At 33.7% G+C, this 22,326-nt stretch overlaps 1 protein-coding gene across 1 annotated transcript; it reads left to right on the top strand.

Moving 5' to 3' along the window:
- Positions 1 to 208: 208 nt before the first annotated feature.
- On the top strand, positions 209 to 730 carry LOC120079215 (uncharacterized). Its single transcript, XM_039033377.2, has one exon. It carries the CDS (start codon positions 209 to 211, stop codon positions 728 to 730), a length of 522 nt encoding a protein of 173 aa, XP_038889305.2.
- Positions 731 to 22,326: the final 21,596 nt, after the last annotated feature.

Genomic DNA, 22,326 nt, shown 5'->3' with positions numbered 1-22,326 from the left:
GTTCATGACAGGACATGGCACCTAAACCTAGAACAAGATAGACCATTAGAGAAGAAGTGCAAGAAGAGGGATCTGAGAGTAACCAGACCGTCCCGGCAGTCCGAATCCACCTATGGCTCAAGTTCATGAGAAGGCAATGAAAGCCATAATTAGTGAAGCTGTTGCATCCTCTCTAATAGAAAAACTGTAGGAGCTGATCCATAGCACGATGACAGGGCAGACTGCCCAGACCGAGGCTCAGGAGGAACCAGTGCCACCCGAGCAGTTACAGCAGACCCGACTGCAAAACAGAGATATGCAGGGCCTACCTCTTGAGGCTAAGCATCTAAGGGATTTCAGAAAGTTTGACCCCTGCTCTTTTGATGGGTCGTTGGGGGACCCCACTAAATCAAAGATGTGGTTGTCATCTATCGAGACGATTTTCCATTTTATGAGGTGCCCAGAGGAGCATAAGCTTCAATGCACAGTTTTCATATTGACTGGTAATGCAGAAATCTGGTGGCATTCAGCAGAGAAAATGATTGATACTGGTGGTGAACTTGTAACCTGGGAGCAGTTCAAGGAGCGCTTTTATGAGAAGTACTTTTCGGCCAACACCCGATACAACAAGCAGGCAGAATTCTTGAACTTGAGGCAGAGAGTTATGTCAGTGGAAGAGTATGAGCAAGAATTTGATAAGCTATCCCACTTTGCTCCTGAACTAGTAGCCACCGAGGCAGCGACGACATAGAGATTCATTCAGGGTCTAAGGAGCAGACTGCGAGGTATGGTACATGCCTTGGACCTCAAGACGTATGCTGTGGCACAACGGGCCGCTGTGAGGATTGATGCTAACTTTCAGGTGGGAGAGGATTACAGGAGGTCGCTCGGGATTGGGACCTCCGCAGGTCAGAAAAGGAAAGCTGAGCCTAGGGCTCCTGAGCACCAGCAGAGGAACCAGAACACAGTGAATGCTCCACATCAGTGGGGACAACAGGGTTCCCAGGTTGTGACTGGCAGGGAGGATAGGCCGATTTGTACTACCTGTGGTAAGCGACACTAAGGACGTTGCCTAGCCGGCTCTGGGGTCTGTTTTCAATGTGGCCAGAATGAGCATATGTTAGAGAGATTCCCAAGAAGGAACGTGCCTGAACACAGGGGCCAGTCCATAAGCTCATTTCAAGGAGGCTCGAGTCATCAGCAGCAGTAGGGTAGGGTGTTCTCTACCACTTGACATGAGGCCGATAAGTCAGGCATAGTGGTGACAGGTACGCTTCCCATTTTGGGGCACCATGCTCTAGTTTTGTTTGACTTTGGCTCTTCGCATTCGTTTATATCTTCTGTATTTGTAAGGCATGCCATGTTAGACTCAGAACCTTTTCTATTTGCATTATCCATTTCTACTCCATCAAGAGAGATCATGTTAGCTACAGAAAAGATAAAAGCATGTCAGGTAGAGGTAGAAAATCGCGCATTAGATGTAACCTTGATAATTTTAGATATGTGTGATTTTGATGTGATATTGAGCATGGATTGGTTAGCTGCTAATCATGCCAACATAGATTACTCCCGTAAGGAGGTCATCTTTAACCTTCCTACGGGAGCCAGTTTTAAGTTTAAAAGGGTTGGGACCGTAGTCCTACCCAAATTGATTTCAGCATTGAAGGCTAGTAGATTGTTTGACCAAGGAGCCTGGGGCTTTATGGCCAGTGTGGTAGACACTAGAGAAAATAAAGTCACTTTGACTTCAGAGCTAGTAGTGAGGGATTTTCCAGACGTTTTTCGAGAGGATCTTCCTAGACTACCCCTGCAGCGGGAGATAGATTTTACTATAGAGTTGGAGCGAGGCAAAACCCCTATTTCAAAGGCTCCGTACAGGATGGCCCTAGCAGAGTTGAGGGAACTGAATGTCCAATTGTAGGAGTTATTGGACAAGGGTTTCATACGCCCTAGTGTGTCACCATGGGGTGCACTTGTTTTGTTTGTGAAAAAGAAGGATGGATCGTTACATTTGTGCATTGATTACAGAGAGCTGAACAAGGTGACCATCAAGAACAAGTATCCCCTCCCCAGGATTGATGATTTGTTCGACCAGTTGCAAGGAGCTATGGTATTCTCAAAGATTGATCTTCAGTCAGAATACCATCAGCTGAGAATAAAAGACAGTGACATACCCAAGAAAGCTTTTCGTTCGAGGTATGGGCATTATGAGTTCATAGTGATGTTGTTCGGTCTAACGAATGCACTAGCAGTGTTCATGGATTTAATGAATAGGGTGTTCAAGGAATTCCTCGACACCTTTGTGATTGTTTTTATTGATGACATCTTGGTATATTCCAAGATGGAGGCCGAACATGAGGAGCATTTGCGGAAAGTTTTGGAGTCATTGAGGGCCAATCAGCTGTATGCTAAGTTTTCTAAATGTGAATTTTGGTTGAGGCAAGTGTCCTTTCTAGGGCATATAGTATCGAAGGAAGGTGACTCTGTGGATCTTGCAAAGATTGAGGCAGTTACGAGTTGGGCTCATCCAACCACAGACAGTGAAGTGTGCAGTTTCCTGGGGTTAGCAGGCTACTATAGACGATTTGTAAAATACTTCTCTCGCATAGCCGCCCCATTGATCTAGTTGACTCGGAAGGGAGTGGCTTTTGTTTGGAATGAGACTTGTGAAAACAGTTTCCAAGACCTCAAGCAGAGGTTGGTTTCAGCCCCAGTTCTTATAGTACTAGATGGATCAGGTGGTTTTTTCATTTACAGTGACACGTCCAAGAAGGGGTTGGGATGCGTATTGATGCAGCAGAGCAGAGTAGTTTCTTACGCTTCACATCAGTTAAAAAAGCATGAACAGAATTATCCCACTCACGACTTGGAATTAGCAGCAGTGGTTTTTGCTCTCAAGATCTAGAGGCATTACTTATATGGAGAAAAGATTCAGATCTTCACCGACCATAAGAGTTTAAAGTACTTTTTCACTTAGAAAGAGTTGAACATGTGGCAAAGAAGGTGGTTGAAGCTGGTGAAGGATTATGACCGTGAAATTTCGTACCACCCAGAAAGGGAAAATGTGGTGGCAGATGCTCTGAGCAGGAAGGTGGCTCATTCAACAGCCCTCATTACCAGACAGACTCATTTGTGTAGGGAGCTATAGAGGGCAGAGATTGCAGTGGCAATGGAAAATGTCACGACACAGTTAACATAGTTGTCAGTGCGACCGAGTCTAAGGCAGAAGATTATTGATGCGCAACAAGGTGACATTTATCTGGAGGAGAGAGTTCGTAGGATGGAGTTAGGCCAGGATGGAGAATTCTCAGTATCAGTGGAAGGTGGTCTCCTTTATCAGAGAAGTTTGTGCGTGCCAGCAGTTAGTGATATTAAAGATGAGTTGTTATCAGAGGCTCATGGTTCCTTATTTTCAATTCACCCCGGCAGCACCAAGATGTATCAGGACTTGAAACGTTACTACTGGTGGAATGATATAAAAAGAGAGATTGCAGAGTTCATCAGTAAGTGCTTGGTGTGCCAGTAGGTGAAAACCCCGAGGCAAAAACCAGCAGGCTTGTTACAGCCATTGAGTGTGCCAGAATGAAAGTGGGAGCATGTGTCTATGGACTTCATCGTGGGGTTGCCACGGACAGTCAAAGGTTTCACTGTGATATGGGTTGTGGTAGACAGACTTACAAAGTTAGCATATTTCATACTTGGGAAGTCCATTTTTTCAGTAAATAAGTGGGCACAGATATACATGAAGGAGGTGGTGAGATTGCACGGACAGAGACCCTCATTTTACGTCTAATTTCTGGAAAAGTCTTCAGGCAACTTTGGGGACCCAGTTAGATTTCAGTACAGCTTTCCACCCACAGACTAATGGGCAGACAGATCGATTGAATCAGATATTGGAAGACATGTTGTGTGCCTATGCCATAGAGTTTTCAGGAAGCTAGGATGCTCACTTGCATTTAATGAAGTTTGCTTGTAATAACAGCTACCAGTCTACTATTGGGATGTCACCATTTGAGACCCTATTTGGGAAGAGTTGCAAGTCCCCTGTGATTTAGGATGAGGTAGGAGAGAGGAAACTGAGGACATGAATTAGTGTAGACCACAAATGAGGCAATACAGAAGATCAGGGCTCGTATGCAAATAGCTCAGAGTAGATAGAAGAGCTATGCCTATGTAAGACGTAAGGAACTGGAATTTGAGACTGGTGTGAAAGTGTTCTTAAAAGTGGCACCCATGAAAGGTATTCTGAGGTTTGGCAAGAAAGGAAAGTTGAGCTCGAGATTCATTGGACCTTTCGAGGTCTTGGAACGAGTTGGCCCCGTAGCTTATCGTCTGGCATTGCCCCAGCATGTCTTCAATTCATAATGTCTTTCATGTTTCGATGCTGAAGAAGTATGTGACAGACCTATCCCATGTAGTTGACTTCGAGCCCTTGCAGTTGAATGAAAACTTGAGCTATGAGGAGAAACCTATAGAGATCCTCGCCAGAGAAGTAAAGACATTGCGCCGCCGGCAAATTGCATTTATGAAGGTCATGGGGCAGAATCACAAGTTCAAAAAGGCTACCTGGGAACAAGAGGATGAGATGAAGGCCCAGTACCCGGAGCTTTTTCAAGAATAAAATTCCGAGGACGAAAGTTCTTTAAGGAGGGAAGAATGTAACACTCCGAATTTTTATTATTAATGTAATTTCAGTAATTTTTATTAATTGAGGGTATTTTTGGAATTTTGGACTTTAAGTGTAATTGCGGGAATTTAATTATTAACGTTGGAAATTATTTATGTTGGAAAGAATGGCATGAGTTAATTCTTTTTTAAAGGAGGGGAGTTTAAAGAATTTATGTGGATTAAGAAAAGAATAAAATAAAATATTTTATTTTATTTTATTCTTTCTTTTCTTTTCTATTTCTTTTTCTTTTTCTCCCTCCCTTCCCCTCTTCTTCCTCACGCAGACACCCCCCATTTTACCCCTTGCTGTTCACGTGCTCTAGCAGCCGCCTCAACTCCCGCCGCAAGCCACGAACCCTGTCGCACGCCAAACACCCTCTATCTCTCGCATCTCTCTCTCGGAAACCCTCGCCCTCAAGCCATTCATCTCTTCCAGCTGCATCACCCCTTCGCTCACGTCAGATCTCGCTAACTGGGTAAGTCACGTCGCCTCCTGATCGACACCTCAGACCCAACTGCGTGTCCATCCGATGTAGCATGCCACTCGTCCTCGTGTGCCGCCACGTCTCACCAAGGTCGTCTGTGTCAGATCTGAGGATTCGACTGCACCTCTAATAGTCGCCTGACACCGCGAGCACGCCGCCACCTAACCTTGTTTGGTTGAGGTCGAGCCGCTCGTCCAAGACCTCTATCGCTACTCGCTACCACTTCTCCGTCCGGCCAGCTGTCGGTTCGATCTTCGCCGCGCACTACCCAGCCTCTACCGCTATCGTGGTTGCCATCAGATTTGTTTTGGGTAAGACATTAGTTTTAGGTGTTTTCCTTGAAGTTTTGGGTGTTGTTTTGTTTTGAAATCATGTTGGTTAAAATCCATTATGATTGGACTTTCAGAAGCAAGATTTAGAAGATTGTGGGAAGTTGCTCATCGAGGAAGATATCGATTTTCGACAGAAATTGTTAAGTTTGGGTGAGTAGTTGGGTTGGGTGTCTTTTGGGTTAAAAGTACTATAAAAAAAAAGTTATTAATTTTGGACTCAAATTTTGTTCAGGTTGGCCTTTTGGTTTGAGTTTTGGAATTTGTTTTGGGGTCCAGCTAGGATTTCAGAAAGTTAAATTTAGGGACATTGGAATAATTTGGCAATTGGATTAGACCCCAAAGATGAATTTAAAACTTTGGATTTATTATTTTTGGACTAGGGGTGCTAAATTAATATTTGTAAGTATGTTATAGGGTGGATTCAAAGCCTTCCAAGAGTTGTAAGAAGGTTAATTACTTGGATTAATTTGTGACCAAATTTGAGGTAAGTAATCTTACTACTGGAACTGACCACGGGCCAGGCACTAGATGTAGTTAGTATGATAGATGAATGTTATGGAAGAATGACAGCATGATGAACTGATAGTTTAGTATAACCGATGTATGTTCTGGATTGATGATTTGAAAGATGTATTTGTGCACATAGATACTTAAATGCTTGCATGAGATGATATTTGATTCCATGAGGTTGTATGTGATCAGTGGATATTGAGGCATGTGTGTATGTTGTAGAGCCATGATGTTGAGGTGTATATGTATGTCATAGAACCATATTTTGATAATTATGGTGTCGAGCCTATGATAGTGATTTTACTGATTAGTTAGAATGGCCACTAGATTTGTGTTTCCTTCGGGATTCACCAGTTTGTGTCTCCTTCGGGATTCACCGGTTTATGTTTCCTTCAGGATTGACCAGTTTGTGTTTCCTTCGGGATTCACCAGATATTGTGTTTCCTTCGAGATTCATCAGTTTGTGTTTTCTTCGGGATTCACCAGTTGTGTTTCCTTCGAGATTCACTAGTTTGTGTTTCCTTCGGAATTCACCAGTTTGTGTTTCCTTTGGAATTCACTAGTTTGTGTTTCCTTCGAGATTCACCAGAGGTAGTGGGCATATTTAGCTACAGTAGGATAGAAATCAGTTTTTTTTTTTCATGCATGTATGTGTCACATGAGGACTAGGATAGTTTATATGTTCCACCAGAGGTAGGCATCTAGAGAACATAGATGCCTAACCTGAGCCCAGTAGTGGGGTTACTTACTAAGTATTTTATACACATTCTTTCTCATGTTATTGTTTCAGGTAAAGGTAGAGATGCACTAGTGATGGACAAGAAGAATTCTTGATCGAGCCACTAGGACTAGTTTTATGCTTCTGCTCATGAGATTTAGATTTCTTTTCATGTTTTTCTTAACTTTCAGTTTTGATGTTTGAAACTTACTATTAAGAATCGTTTTCAGACTTATTTATTATCATTTATGATTTATGGGTACCCTATTGTTGTTTTTAATATTTGACTTTAATGAAAGTCTTTTGAACTTACCTTATTTATTTAGCATTTATTTCACCATAAAATAGTGTCGTTTTAAGTTCCATGCATGCATGCATTTAGTAACAGCCTAACTAAAGTCTTAGGGGATCGGGTCATTACACAAGGAAACTCATGATGAAAACCCGTGGCTGAGCAAAAATCATGAAACTGAGAGTTCTCAAACTCACGACCATGATCATTTCTGATACGAACAACATTTAAGTTCTTTTCTCTTTGAACTTGAAGACACAAAGCTTAAAGGTAGTAAATGTTTCTGATTTATCATTAAGAAACCGCATCCAAGTGTACTTGGAATAATCATCTACACAAACAAGAACATACCTTTTTCTACCAAGACTCTCAGCTTGCATAGGTCTCATGAGGTCCAGATGTAATAACCCCAAAATACGATTAAAAATAGTATGGGCTACTTGTTTATGAACCACATGAATTTGTTTACCAGCTTGACAGTCACCACAAATTGTTTTATTTGAGACTTGCAAAGAAGGAATACCAAAAATAACATTCCTCGAAATAATCTTTTGAATAGACTTCATACTCATGTGCCCAAAATGCTTGTGCCATAAACTTGCTTCCTCTTAATGAGAGAGATGACAGACTTGTGATGTATCATTAAGGGATCATCATTAACAGTTATCGGAAGAACGTATACCTGTCATGAAAAGAGCCTTGGAATCATCTGTGACAATACATCTTTCTTTGGAAAAGCTTACATTCTGCCCTTGATCACACAACTGACTAATACTAATAAGATTCACTGTAAGCCCATCAACCAACATCAAATCACTGAGAGAAAGTAACCAAGAAAATACAATTTTCCTTTTCCAACAATTTTTCTAATAGCCCCATCCCTAAAATTAGCATGTCCGGAACTCATAGGTTTGGGGTAAAAAAAATGTAGCTCTTTTCTCTAGTCATGTGTCTAGAGCTGCCACTATCAAAGAATCAGTCTTTCTTAGCTGAATACTTGAGGGAAGTTAAAATAACATTGCATTTATGTTGGGCCTCTTTAAGCCTCCATACCTGTGTCATTTGAAGAGAATTATATCTGCTAGAATAGGATATAATGGGCATGTTAATGTTGGGTTGTATGTCCTAAAACTTGCAATTTGTAAGATTAAACATATTCTATTTTTAATAAAGATGCTATTGAAGTTTTGTTCAATAAAACTGTTACTAAATATGTAAATTGCACTAAATCCAATAAATTAAGATTCATGGCTATTACATGAGTACTTGGACTTTATGTGGAGACATAAGAGTGGATCAAGTTCGAGTAGATAGCCAAAATGGTCTATAAGTATACGAAGAAGGTTGGGTATCTTATTTTGGAAATACTATCAAATGGGCCGCCCCTTTGTACTTTGTACAAATAATGTGATCCTGAATCATTCATGTGGAGACATGTGAGTAGATGCATCCTATGTAAAGAGTTTGTACAAGACCGGACCAAGAAATAAAGTCATTCTTACTTTATAACGTTGTTTACTGTTTAAGACTGACTATTTCAAAGCAATAACCTAGGTAACTTGACCTTAATCTTGAGCTAACTATGAAATCTTGTTTATTCGAGATTATCATTAGATTTGTATCGGTGAGGGTTGGCTTAACAGCGTTGACTCAATAAGCCTTCCATTTTAGGGGCAAGACCGGGTAGATAGTAAGGGATATAGGGTGTAAGAAAAAATTCACTCCTACCTGCTTTTAGGGTTAGTAGAGAGGTTGTTCCCTTAAGTGCTGATTTCGGGTCTTAAACAAGGGGCCTCACCCTCTCATTGGCCCAAGAGGGACTCATTTTGGTGATTGGATCACAAACCAATTGTTCATTAGAGAATCAGTGAGACTTAAAGAACAAGATGTAATCTCGAGGGTAAAGTAGCTTTTGACCCAGTCGTTATTACGGACAACCTGTGAAGGGTTGACTTATTGATTATGGTTATATCGAGTGGACAGAAATATATCTACAGCGGGGGGAGTGCAACTACTGGGTTTTAGTGGAGAGACCCGATAATTAATGAATGTTGATTAATTTGGTTTAAAGAGTTTAGTTAATTAATCTCGAATCGTTGGAACCCATGGTTTGTAGGTCCATTAAGTCCCTCCTACTAGCTCATAAATAAACTAAACCTTAGAATAGTGTGATGAGAGAATTTGAAAGTTCAAATTCGAATTACGGGAATTATATGTGATATGATTAAACGTTTAATTATCGAACTAAATGTAATTGGAGAGTTGAAAAATATTTAAATATGATTTAAATCTTAATTACATGAATAGGGATTCATGTTAGGAATTTGTGTTAATTTAATATTTAATATTAAACTAATTTATTTAATTAAATTGTTTAAATGAATAAGAATTGATTTTATTTAAATTAATTGTAGAATGAATTTTATTTAAAATTAATGTTTTTTATATTAATTATTGAATTAATATTATTGTTTTTCCAAATTTTATTTTTTGAAATTAGATTTCAAAAATAAGTATATTGAATTGTTTTAACTTAATTAAAAATGAAAAAAAAATTGAATTAGTGGGAAATTCTCAAATTTTTTCACTCATCAAAACACCTCACTATCACTCAAATTATTTGAAGTTTTGGTGTCATGTTGATATATATTGTAATAGCATGCATAATTTGTTTAAAAACAAATTCAATTTGCTGAGATTTTTTCTTTGATGCATTTGATTTTAAGAGAAAAGGGTTTCTCTCTCAAGTTCTTACCAAATACTAAAAACCTCTCAATTTTGGATCCCACAATCTAATCTAAGGTCCTAGAAAATAGTAGGGGAGATCAAGTGGTGGTCTACAAGTCTTGGAGAGGAGATTGCAACTGGATTTGAAGATTGAAGAGTTCTTCAAACGTATATCTTCAAAACCTTATTTTAGTTCTTGAACATACTTGCTTAGATGCTAAAATTGATTGAATTAGAGTGCTTAATGATACTGATTGTTTCGTTAATTGCATGCTAACTTCATCAGTTAGATGACCTATAAGGAGATTCATATAGTTGAAAGCATAATGGTCTCTTATGTCCCTCCTCCCCGCCCTCCTCCCCGCCCCCCCCCCCCCCCCCCCTTTTTCCACAGTAGTGGCAGATCCACACTTGTTTAAATTGACGATTGTGCTGATTGTGCCCTTTTTTGTACTACTTGAGATTGTTTCCTGAAAGACATAAGATTCAGGAAGTTGCGCTCTAATAAACTCAATTTTCTGTTTTCGTTTGAGTCGGGATGATTGGTTGTTCTCAACTACTCCTTTTGATAACCCTACGCCAACATTGTCACTCAGAGATTTTCCTTTAAACAAGATTTTGTCTAAAGTTTCTAATCTTGAATTGAGCATTCCAATAGACTTACAATAGAGTCTTTCTTGACCTTAGGAGTTTTAGTTCACATTTTAAATCAGCAACTGTAGACATAAGTCTATGATTGTCGACCAATAGAGATTTTCAACCTTCTCCTTTTGAACGTCAAGAACCTTCAAGTCGTCTTGCCACTTGTTAAAGAGTGCTTGATAGGAAGAATCAGATGAGATAGGGTTATTTTCACTATTGTCACTCCCAGCAAACACATCAAAATCAGGATTCTTGTAAGACGAAGTATCTAAGGAGATGTTACTAACAAGTGCCCTAACATCCACGTCAAATTCACTACTGTTATTAGAATCATCATCAGGCCAAGTTAAGACATAACTTTTATTCTGCCTTTTTAGAAAGTTTGGACATTCAGCTTGGAAGTAACCAAAACTTTCACACTTTCTGCATTTAAATAACTTTTCTTTATTTTAAACATTGGTGGAGTTAGTCTTGTTTGAATCTGTTTGAAAATTGTGAGGTTTATGTTATTTAAAAGGAAAATTACTTCCTGATCTGGTATTCCAAGAACCTGGATTTTCTGATTTCTTTTCAAATCATTTGAGCATACGATTAAACTACTTAGACAATAAAGAAATAGAGTCAGCAAAAGACTCATCAGACTACCTATTCAAATCATCAAGCTTTTCTTAAACTAAGAACTGCAAGGGTACACTCTTAAATTTTTTCTCCAATTTTCCTTCAACTGACATTTCAAATATGAGAAGAGATTTAAATAACTCATCCACTTTCATCTTAGAGATGTCACGGGCTTCCTCAATGACTGTCATTTTCATGTTAAATTTCTTAGGCAAAAACCTAAGAACTTTCTTAACCAATTTTTCCTCTAAGATTTTTTCCCCAGGGCAAATGACTCATTGGCAATATCAAGTAACTGAATACTAAATTCAATAATTGTTTCATCATCCTGCATTTTGATATTCTCTAACTTCGATGTTAAAAGTTGTAATCTTGATAGCTTGACCTTTGAAGTTCCTTCATGAGCAACAGATAAAATGTCCCAAGCTTTCTTAGCTAAAATGCAAGTATTAATCAAACGGAATATATTGTGATCCATACCATTAAAAGTAACATTTAAGGCATGAGAATTTCTTAGGGAAGCTTCATCTTCAGTCCATTGAATCTCCGATTTTAGAACTTCTTTGTTTTCAGAATTCTTCATAATTGGAGGAGACCAACCAATTACAATGGCTTTCCAAGTTTTTGTGTCAATAGACTACAAGAATGCAATCATCTTGGCCTTTCAATAAGTGTAATTTGTTCTATCAAGAACAAGAGGATATGCAATGGAACCATCTTCCTTAATACCTTCTATGATCGAAGTACCTGAGATAAAGTTGACCTGCTCTGATACCAACTGAAATTTTGAAAAATGATTGTAAGCACTCAATATGTGTCTCATACAATGTCCTAGCACAATAACATACAACAGCAAAAATAATGTAAAGCAAATTAAAACAAACATACCAAGTTTGTTAACCCAATTCAGCGATAAAACCACCTACATCTAAAGGGCAATATGCCCAGGAAAGATAATTCACTAATGTAAGAAAGTCAAATGATTACAACATTGTACTTATCTGTAAGGTAATAAACTTACAATGATACCCGTTCAACCCGAATTTGTTGAACACCTAGGGTCCCCATAGATGTGAGACTCCCTCTCTTGAACTTAGGCTCCCACAAGTATATGAACATTAGTGATGAAACACTTATGTTCCCCCTAAGTAAATAAAACTCCCTCTCACAAGAGAATATCTTTCCTTCTACTCGTGAACTCCCTTCACAAGAGAACTTTGAATCCCTCTAAGTAATGAGAACTCCCTTTCGATGCAAAGAACTTAGGCTCCCCTTAAGGCTTGAGAAATCCTTCTCGATGAACAAAGTCTTAGACTCCCTCTAAGACCAAACAATCTTCGTGAATAGTGATAAGAATTAGCGAAGAATACATCGCCACAAATGCAACACAAAGGACTTCATCTTCACCGCAAAAGAGAAAGCCTTGACTGAATAAAGATGATACACAATATGCTCAAACAAAGAATGTGTAGCAACCCTAGCAAATGATCTTCTTGAGCATAAATAGCACAACGGAAACAAGGAAAATAATCCTACAGAAAATCGCCATCAGAAAGGAAAATATTTCATAAGAAATATTCTATAGAATATAATAAATAAGGAAAGAAATATTCTGCATAATCATAAACTGAAAAGGCAACTTCTGAGACAAGATCCATTTAAGACAAGAAAAGAGACAACTCCAAAAAGCTCAAGAAAGTGAAGCCAGAGAACTTAAACAAATATATTTAGCTAATATCATATTTCTAATAAATCTCTATAAATATCTTCAATCACAAAAGGAAAAGAATATAAAAAATATATTTTTTTAAGAAAAACAAATTTTGTCACATAAAAATTTATTATTAGGTGTGTTATTCAAAGTTAATACAGGTCGTGATACAACCAAATATTTTTCCAGTAGAAATAATTATGTTAAAAAAAAAAGGCCAAAAATGACGACCTTCACAGTGAAGGATCAATTTTATGACTCTAGAATTGTTTTCATTTGACTTTGGTCTATTTTCTTGGCTAACTAACCAAACAATCAAAATCTTGTTCAATTTTTTATTTGTTAGAGAAAAAGGCAGCTACTGGAAGGGAATTCTTCGAATTTTTTTAAATAATATTATTTTAATAAATAATGAAAAAAATAGTGGGAAAAAAATATTTAACAAAAATAGGTGGCGAAACCATGGACTCAATACATCATTTCTAAAAATCGTGGACTTGATTGATACATAATTGCTAAAAATGGTGGACCGGGTCCATGCCAACATAAGGGAAATCGTAGACCCCCTCCACGATTTTGGAATAAATATGGTTCGGGTCCACGATTTTCACCCCCATGGCACCACGTCCCACCCGCCTGTTGCCTTGCCTGCCACGTCAGATGATAAAAGTCATAATGGGCCGACCTTAGGCAAAGTACTGGAATTACCGAGGATCAATAGGTCGAGAAATTAAAGAGGCTCATTTGGATGAGAGTATCGGTGGTTCTTTGGTCTCTTCATCTCCAAAATCTAAAGCCTTCACTTTCCATATATTGGAAAACTTGGGAATTTTTTTAAATATAATTTTATTTTTTAAAAAAAAATTATTTAATCGTGGACATGGTCCACAAGTTCCATCTTACTTGTGGACCAGGTCCACGAGATTTGTGTTGTGGCAGACGACATGGACGAAAAGTTTGACCAAATTTGAATTGAAAGAAATTATGGACCCTGTCTATAATTTCGTCACCTATTTTTATCAATGCTTTCTAGTTGACCATAAATGAGATAGTTTTTTTTTCCTATTATCATATTATTTTTAGAAAAAAGTTTTCACAGTACCCTGTTTTTGTTATTTAAAAAAAACTATATTATTTATGAAATTAACTTGAATACTTTTTTATATTTAAGATTCAAATTATTGGTTTTTGGAATTAAATGTAAGTTTCTAATATGTCTCTATACTTGAAAGTGCGTCATTAGTAAGTTTTAGAAAATATTTAACTGATCAATGGACTTATTATACACAAAATTAATATTGTGTAAAAGACTATATATATATTAATTGAGGAACTAAGGCCTTAACTACAATCTAGTGTTTTGATTTTGGAAATTGTTTTTATTTTTTTACCATTTATTTTAATGATTTTTCATCTTTTCTAAGTAAATATACGTCTCTCCTAAGTAAATATATGAATGCATAGCCAAATTTCTTTTTTTCAAAAGGAAAAATTAAACTACTTTTCTTTTTTAATTTTCAAAACTTAAATTTTGAAAACAGCCTTCAAAAGAGGATAACAAAATAAATAAAGTATTTATAAGCTTGATCTAAAAAAAAAAATAAATAAATAAAGTCTCGTTTGGTAACTTTTTTTTTTTTTTTTTTTAGTTTTGAAAATGAAGCCAAATTGATTGAATTCTTAGACAAATTCCAAAAACAAAAAATAAATTTCTGAAAGTTACATTTTTTTTAGTTTTCAAGTTTTAGCTTGGTTTTTTAAACAATCAATAAATAATGAATAACAAAGGAAGAAATTTGGAAGTGGAAGTAATGTCTATTAGCTTAATTTTCAAAAAACAAAAAATAAAAAATCAAATTATTACCAAATAGAGTCGGGCTATCAAATTAGTGGTGCATAAATTTGAGATTTAATCTTTTCTTTTTAAAATATTTGGCCATTGATTTCTTTTAAATAATATTTTTTACCAACAATGAACTTTCAAAAGATCAACCTGTCTAGATTTGAAAAAGTATTCCTTTGGCTTTTGCTATTGTTTCTACTTAATATCTACACTATCATACTTGTCTGAACTAACCTATATGGCTCCGACATATGTCTTAATTATGTGTTTGTACATATATTCAAAGCAACATTATCAATTGATTAGAGCTTAAAACCCCACTTTTAATTTCTAAACTTTTGTGAAAATAACAATTTAGTCCTTAAAATTTTATTTGTAATGATTAATCTCTGTACTTTTAGTTTTATAACCATTTAATCCTTGAACTTTAGTATGTAACAATTTAGTCATTATACTCTCAAATTTGAAACAATTTAGTTCCTAACGTTAAAAAAAAAAATCAAATTTGATATCAATTTTTATTATTTTATGACGTAAACTTTGTATTTTATAAAAAATATTGAGTCCTAATTAGTTTATTAGGTTGCAAGAAATCTCTTTAAATCTTAATACTAATTTCTACCATAGGTACTAAATCGTTATAAATTTTAAAGTATAAAAACTAAATTGCTAGTAGAGTTCAATGGCTAAATTGTTACAAAATCGAAAGTACAATGACTAAATTCTTATAAATCAAAGTTCACGAACTAAGTTGTTAAAAGTTTAGAGATTGAAAGTGATATTTAACCCTCTATAAAAAAAAAATAAAAACAATAAAGATAAAAATAATCATTTTGTTAAAAAAATTTATTGTTTTTTTCTTCAAATTATAAACTAAAAAAAGTCATTTTGAAGATTGTAATTATTTTATTTTACTATCTGCACTCTCTTATAACCTTTAATTTAATTCTTACATTAGATATAAAAGAACTGTTTTATCTTTGCTGTTGTTTTTTTCTTTTTTTTTTCTTTTTACTTTTTGTAAACTATTAAACATGATTCTAAAAATAGAAATTGTATTGAATCTTTTTACGAAGGAAAAATAATGGAATTGCATTTAGGAGGTTAGGATCAAGCTTCAAATTGAACTCAAATTTATGCTAATCAAATAGTCGATGAAATATTAGCTATGAAAGCAAATATAAATTATAATGTAATGTTCATGAATTAAATAAAAATATTTGATTAAAGGTTTAAATACTATTTTGGTTTGTCTATTTTAATTTTTGGTTTATTTTAGCCTCTATATTATTAATATCTATTTTGGACTCTTTATTTTTAACTTGTACTTTCAAAATATTTTTTGTCATATAATTTTTAAAATTGACCATTTAGTCCTTTATTTTGTTATTTATCTGATTTCTTTCTATCAAAATGCCACTATTATACTTTCATAAAAATGTAAATATAGATTCATATTAAATGGATTTTATTGTGTATAAAATTTGCGTTTGATTTTCGTAAATAAGGATCCTAAAAAGTTCACTTTTTAAAAGTATAGAGATCAAAATAGATGTTTTGAAAATATATGAATTAAAATAAATATAGATTAAAAATACGTACAAGACCAAAATAAACATTTTAAAAATAACAATTTGATCGTTGGAACTTCAAAAGTAATGACGATGTAGTCCCTATACTTAAAAATAGTAACAATTTAGTCATTGCATTCTAAATTCCATCCATCTCTAACATTTTCGTTAACTTTTCTTCTCTTCTCATCACTTGGTTCTGCTCTTCTTTTAAGAATTTCTTCTCACTCGTTTTGTTTTGTCATTTTAGATGCTTCGGTAATAGAATAAGAGAAGGGCTATAGCTCACTTGGTAGAGCACCTCGTTTACACGCGCACCAATCAAGATAAAAGATAAGTAGTGTTTCCATTCTTGCAAAATAAAATGTTACATTCATGTATGATTTCTTCAATTTTTATATCTTTTCTTCTTCTCGATTGTGCAACTAGAATTGAATGTAAAAAATAGGAGGTAAATAACTAAAAGTGATTTGAATTATTTTATCACTTTCGAACATGCCCTAAATTAGGATTCAATTTTTAAATCTATCAAACAGATTTTGAAAACATTTAAAACTTGAATACAACTCTATTTATTTATTTTTATTGAATCCTATGTTTTCAAATTTATATTTTCATATTCATAACCACAATGATACCATAAATATTTAATATACAATTGTTCGACTTGAGTCTCTATCTAGCTATTCTTCTAAATCTATCTAATACATCCCAATTATTTGTCATTTATGGTTTCTGTTTATGCAAAATCTTGAGGGAGAAAAGGACAACTAACCTTTATGTGACAACAAATGGTTTGTAATTTGAGGAGAAAATGACATACAAAACAAAAAAAATTGTGATGAAAAGTTAGAGAAGAAGAATGAAAAAAGATGTCAAAAGTTCAAGTTACCTCATATATGGTTATAATATATATATATAGAGAGAGAGAGAATAACCTAAAATTTACTTTTTCCTTCAACTATTAGGATGTGATGGATTTTTTCTTATTTAATATAAGTTAGGATTAGATCTAATTGGATCAATAATTTGGCCGAGACTTATTTGAGCCTAAGTCCAAAACTTATTATTTCCTAACTTTCGACATATTTCATTAGGTCCAGTTTCACCTACAATATAATTAGTCCCCTCTCCCAAATTGGAATTCATGCTTCGACTTTCTAATCGTAAGTTGGACATTTAAAACTTAATTTGGAAAGACTATTTTATAGAGTACATAACTTTACAAAAAAAAAAAAACAAAGAATTATAACAAAATAACCATGTCATGGATCATTTGGTCATTAATTAATAACATGAGATTTAGACATACTCGTTTTCAATTTTCAATGTAATATTCAAATATGTCCATTTTTTCGTAGGACTAGGACCTCAAGGGACCCGCCTCTAACAGGGTGGAGAATCCCCACTTAGGAGTGAAATGGGAGAGGAAGTGGAGGAAGAAATTTCCAGCAAGCTAAATGGGACAGGGATAGAGAATGCATTCCCAATCCTCATTTTACATTCCTTGTCTTGTTTATTTTCATTGTTGTTTTTTTAAAAAAAAGTTATACACACATATATAAATACAAAGATATGTGTATATGTTTGAATCATTTTAAACTCTTTTATATGGATAATGATATTGTATGAATAATATAATATGTTTGAACATTTTTTAACTCGATAATTAAATGACTTAACATGAATTTTAATTAAATTTAATATAAGAGGTTTGTGAATTTTTTTTAATAAGGAATGAATAATTTAAAGGAGGATTCATTAGGAATTAACCATTTAAATTGAGGATTTACCAAAAAAATTAACCATTTAAATGAGAATTTATGGTGGAAAGACAACTATTTAATTGAAACTTTTTCTTAAAAAATCATTTCATTTATCTTTCTATTAAAAAGGGGAATAATTCAACTCGGGAGTACTAACCATCTAGTAGCATTATTTGAAAATTTTGAGTTTGAAATAAGACTTAATTGACATTATGCAACTTGGGAGTACTAATTATTTATTTATTTATTTATTGCAATTTAAGCCTGTCTGCAATTCTTTGATGATCTTAATTTTTTTTTTCTATTTGATAACTTCTTAAATGGGCCCTTTTTTTTTTTTTTTCTAAATCAGGTTAGTTCTTATGAATTTAATGTTTAGATGTATTCTTAGATAGAAAATCGTACAAAGAAAAATTTTGGAACGTTTCGAGTACAAAACGGGTCAAAACGAATTAACAAGCATCAAAAGAGGGCTAAAAGAAGAAATTGCCCCCAAAAGAGGAAATGTTGCACTATTGTATGGTGCTAGCGATAGAAGCAACCCAGGTAAGGGCGCTGCAACGCCTTTCACAGATGCACATGCTGAGACGCTATCCTGTGGTGCTGTAGTGCCATTGTACACGACCACTGAAACGTTGTAGGAGCTCCAACCCACAGAGATGTGGTGCTATCCTGCGACGCCGCCACCATATTATGTATATTTCACTACTTTTAGGGTTTTTAGAAAGGAGGAGGAGTTCTAATTCGAGTTGTGGAGCCTCTTCTTCATTCTTCTTCATTCTCTACCTCTTTTCTTTAGTTTTAGATTGATTTCTTTGGATTGTAAACTGATTCGATCGATGTTTATGAACCTCAATTACTTCTTGACTATATGTAATCTTGGTTAACTAGTTTTATTTTAGATTTGGAATTTGGATTAACCCAATTGTACTTGTGTGAGGATTTGAGCTTGAATGCATATATTTCTGTCTCAACATATTTATCTCTTAATTTTGTTCTTTAGCTTATTGAGTTGTTAGGATGGACAAACCAAATTATTTATGCATGTTAATTGCTAGAAAATCAACATATAATCTATAATTATTATGTTTTGATTGCCAAAATAGCTAGGGTCATCTCATGGGTGTGTCTTAAACGACATTATCGGAGACGTCATATAAATGTCTTGAGTGGCTTAGAGATAAAGAACAATTGATTAATTATTCGACATTACCATTAGCTATTTGTCATGACTTAACCCTAAAACTTAATGCATATGTTTAGGTTAAATCTTGGATGCATTATATTCTTGATTAATTAACATATAATTTAATTAGAATGTAAATCTTGATTAATAATCTAGGACGCTTAATGCGACACTATTAGCTAAGTTGGCCATGTGTTTGAATTGATTGAGCAATATCCTAACATCATATTTACAATTTGGGTGATTCTACTTCCTTTAACTAAAAGCATCTCTAGTTAGTTTACCTTCCAAAGAATTAATCGCCTTTATTTTAGATCATTTACCAAATTTTCTAATTCCACAACAAATCCCTTATTTATCTCTTTAACTAAAGAATTAACTTTGAGAAACTAATCTTCATACTTCCCTGTAGATTGACCGGTCTTGCCACTTATACTACTGAGTAGTATAGATAGTTTAGAACAGTAAATATAAATTTTCATCGATAGAATGTCCTAATAACCTTCTTTCCATCATCACTATCATGGAAGGTTAGCCGCTTTATTGGGTTTTACTATGAGATGAAATTCTCCATGTCTTTTACCATAAGACTTTTCATTCGTAGAGTTTGTCTTTTTTGGTTTATGACTAAGATGTGAAATTCTCCAATGTCTTTTATCATTAGATTTTTCCTACTTAGAGTTCATCTTTCTTTGGTCTAAGACTATGGATGCAAAATACAATGTCTTATACCATAAAGCTTTTCTGTTTGACTAGATTGCGAACAAATTTAACTTGTTGGTCTTGGTTTTCTTAATGTTGATACCAAAGTTCATCTAGCTTTCACATGATAACAATAGTAAATTTGTAATTTAGGGAGAAAAGACTTGCAAAACAAAGAAAAAAAAGGTTTTGATACCAAAATCATAGATTAAAGTTTGAGAAATTCTAGAATAAAGAATAAGTCAGAAGACTTCATATGGAGTTATAATAATATATTTATAAGGAGAATGACATAAAGTTTATCTTTTCTTCTTAGGACTAGGATAACATGAATTTTTCTTTATCCTTCATAAGTTAATTGGATCAACGATTAGTTGGCCCTAAATTTATTTGAGCCTAGATCCAACCTATTTTTCTAACTTTTGGCATAATTTTTCGGATTCAGTTTTACCTTTAATAGCTAATAATGCGTTGTGTCACCTCATTCATATTTTCACAAAGTAAAAAAATAAAATATTTTTAAAATTTTAAAAACTACAAATATTAAATGATTTATGAGTTTTAAAAACTTCACTGACCATCAATGATTTTTAGTTACTTTTCACTTTTCTTTATTGGAAGTTTATAAAACTTACTTAGCCTATTTGTTATAGTGTCAATGATAGTTAAGTGGATGAAACATCGATTACCGTCTCAATATTAAAATTTCAATTCTCACTAACAAATTATTAAACTAAACGAAAATATTAGAATATGTCAGCAACTACTTACCGTTGGAACTTAAGAATTACTCAATATTTAAAACATATATTATCGATGGGAAAGTTAAATATTTAAGTTTTTTATTGTTCAACAAAGAAAATTACCATCAAAGTTATGAATGAAAATTGCTAAACATAGGATTTCACATATATATTTCATAAATTATATGATGTACCCATATTTCAAAAATTTGGGATTAATTGGATAATTAGTATAGTTTTAAAAACAAATTACGAAATAGAGGTATTTTTGAAACTATTTAGAAAAAAGTGTTGTTTTTTCATAAATTGGGTTAATTGGATTTCACACATATATTTCATAAAAATTATAATCTACGTATTCACCTTGAAATATGTGCAAAGTTTAAGTGAATTGAATGTTTATTTTTTATTTATATAAAATATTGTCTTACACTTTTCTATGCCCCACCTAGGTTCAAGCCCAAATTCAAACAATTTTTTTATTAATTTTTTTTCTTGTTTTGAAATTTTCAATCTTAAATATTAATAGTCGATCACTTTGCTATATATAAAAAAACTATAATTAGTACAACATTAAATATTTGATGAATTAAGTAATTGTAAAATTTTAATTTAATAAAATAGTATTTACAATATAATTTAATATTAAGATAATAATCATTTTAGTTTAAATTTTTTAAAAACTGTTTTACTCTCCCACCGTGCATTTTTTTCCTTCTTTTATTTATGGAAATTTTAATATTAAATATTATCAATCCAATAATTTTGCAATAAAAAAATAATTAGTCCATCATTTTTATTTAATACTATAATAGCTAAGATTATATTTTTAATAGTAGTTAAAATTTAATTTAAATACTAAATACAAATTCGAAAACTATTTATTTTTTTTATTCTTAAAAGTATTTTCTTTATTTAAAGTATATGCTATAGACTACAAAGCCAAATTTTGAATTCTCAACTCTAAAAGTAGTTGAATTATATAAAAAAAAATATAATTAATAATTAAATTACAACTTACATACTAAAATATCAATCATTTTAAAGGTAACATAAAAAATTAATATATCATTCAAATAAACCAAAGTACAATTAATAGATCTTGTTTTATAAATAAAAACACTCGAACACTTTTAATAAATATCAAAAGTAAAATGATTATTGTTAAACTAAAATTATACAAACTTGATCTACTAGTATACATTTTTTGTGATGAAAACATGTTATTGTAGAATTTTAGGACTGTTTTTAAATATAGGAAAATAAACTAAAATATTTATAAATATAACAAAATTTTACTGTCTATCTATGATAGACACTATCCGTGTTGGATACAGATAGCAGTCTGTAACGACCCAAATTTCTAATATGTTTCTAGGACGCTATTTTATGCATGCATAGGCTTGACAATACATTTTCTCAAAGAATATTAAAATAAAAGAATAAGAACAAAATTTTATTTAATTTAAATAATGCTCAAATAAGCAAAGGTGAGAAATCATAAAAAAAATTACCGTTTGGTGCACCCCTAACCTAACTTTAAAATGAATAACAAGTAAATAATCAATGAATATTTCAGAAGATTCTAAAAACGCCTAACTTCTAAATCAGACTCCAATACTTAAATCCTAAATGCGGAAGCAGTAAAACGTCCAAATGGCCAGGTCACGAATCCCTCTTATCATGCGCCGATCTATCGTTACCCTTACCTGAAAAGCATGAAAAGAAAAGAATGAGTATATAAATATACTCAGTAATCGGTCCACTACTGGCCCACTCAGTGATCTATTAGTTTTCCCACTGGGCCAAAGTGCACAAGGGCATCATAGGCGA

The sequence above is a fragment of the Benincasa hispida genome, chromosome 6 (assembly GCF_027475165.1).
Source record: "Benincasa hispida cultivar pf3 chromosome 6, pf3_genome.v1.1, whole genome shotgun sequence".
Taxonomy (NCBI): domain Eukaryota; kingdom Viridiplantae; phylum Streptophyta; class Magnoliopsida; order Cucurbitales; family Cucurbitaceae; genus Benincasa; species Benincasa hispida.
The sequence above is the reverse complement of the archived record's forward strand: the minus strand, read 5'-3'. Positions and strand labels throughout refer to the sequence as shown.

What these genes read in the sequence shown, in the direction of transcription:
- LOC120079215 (XM_039033377.2), top strand. Translation starts at nt 209, where the DNA reads ATGACAGGGCAGACTGCCCAGACCGAGGCTCAGGAGGAACCAGTGCCA.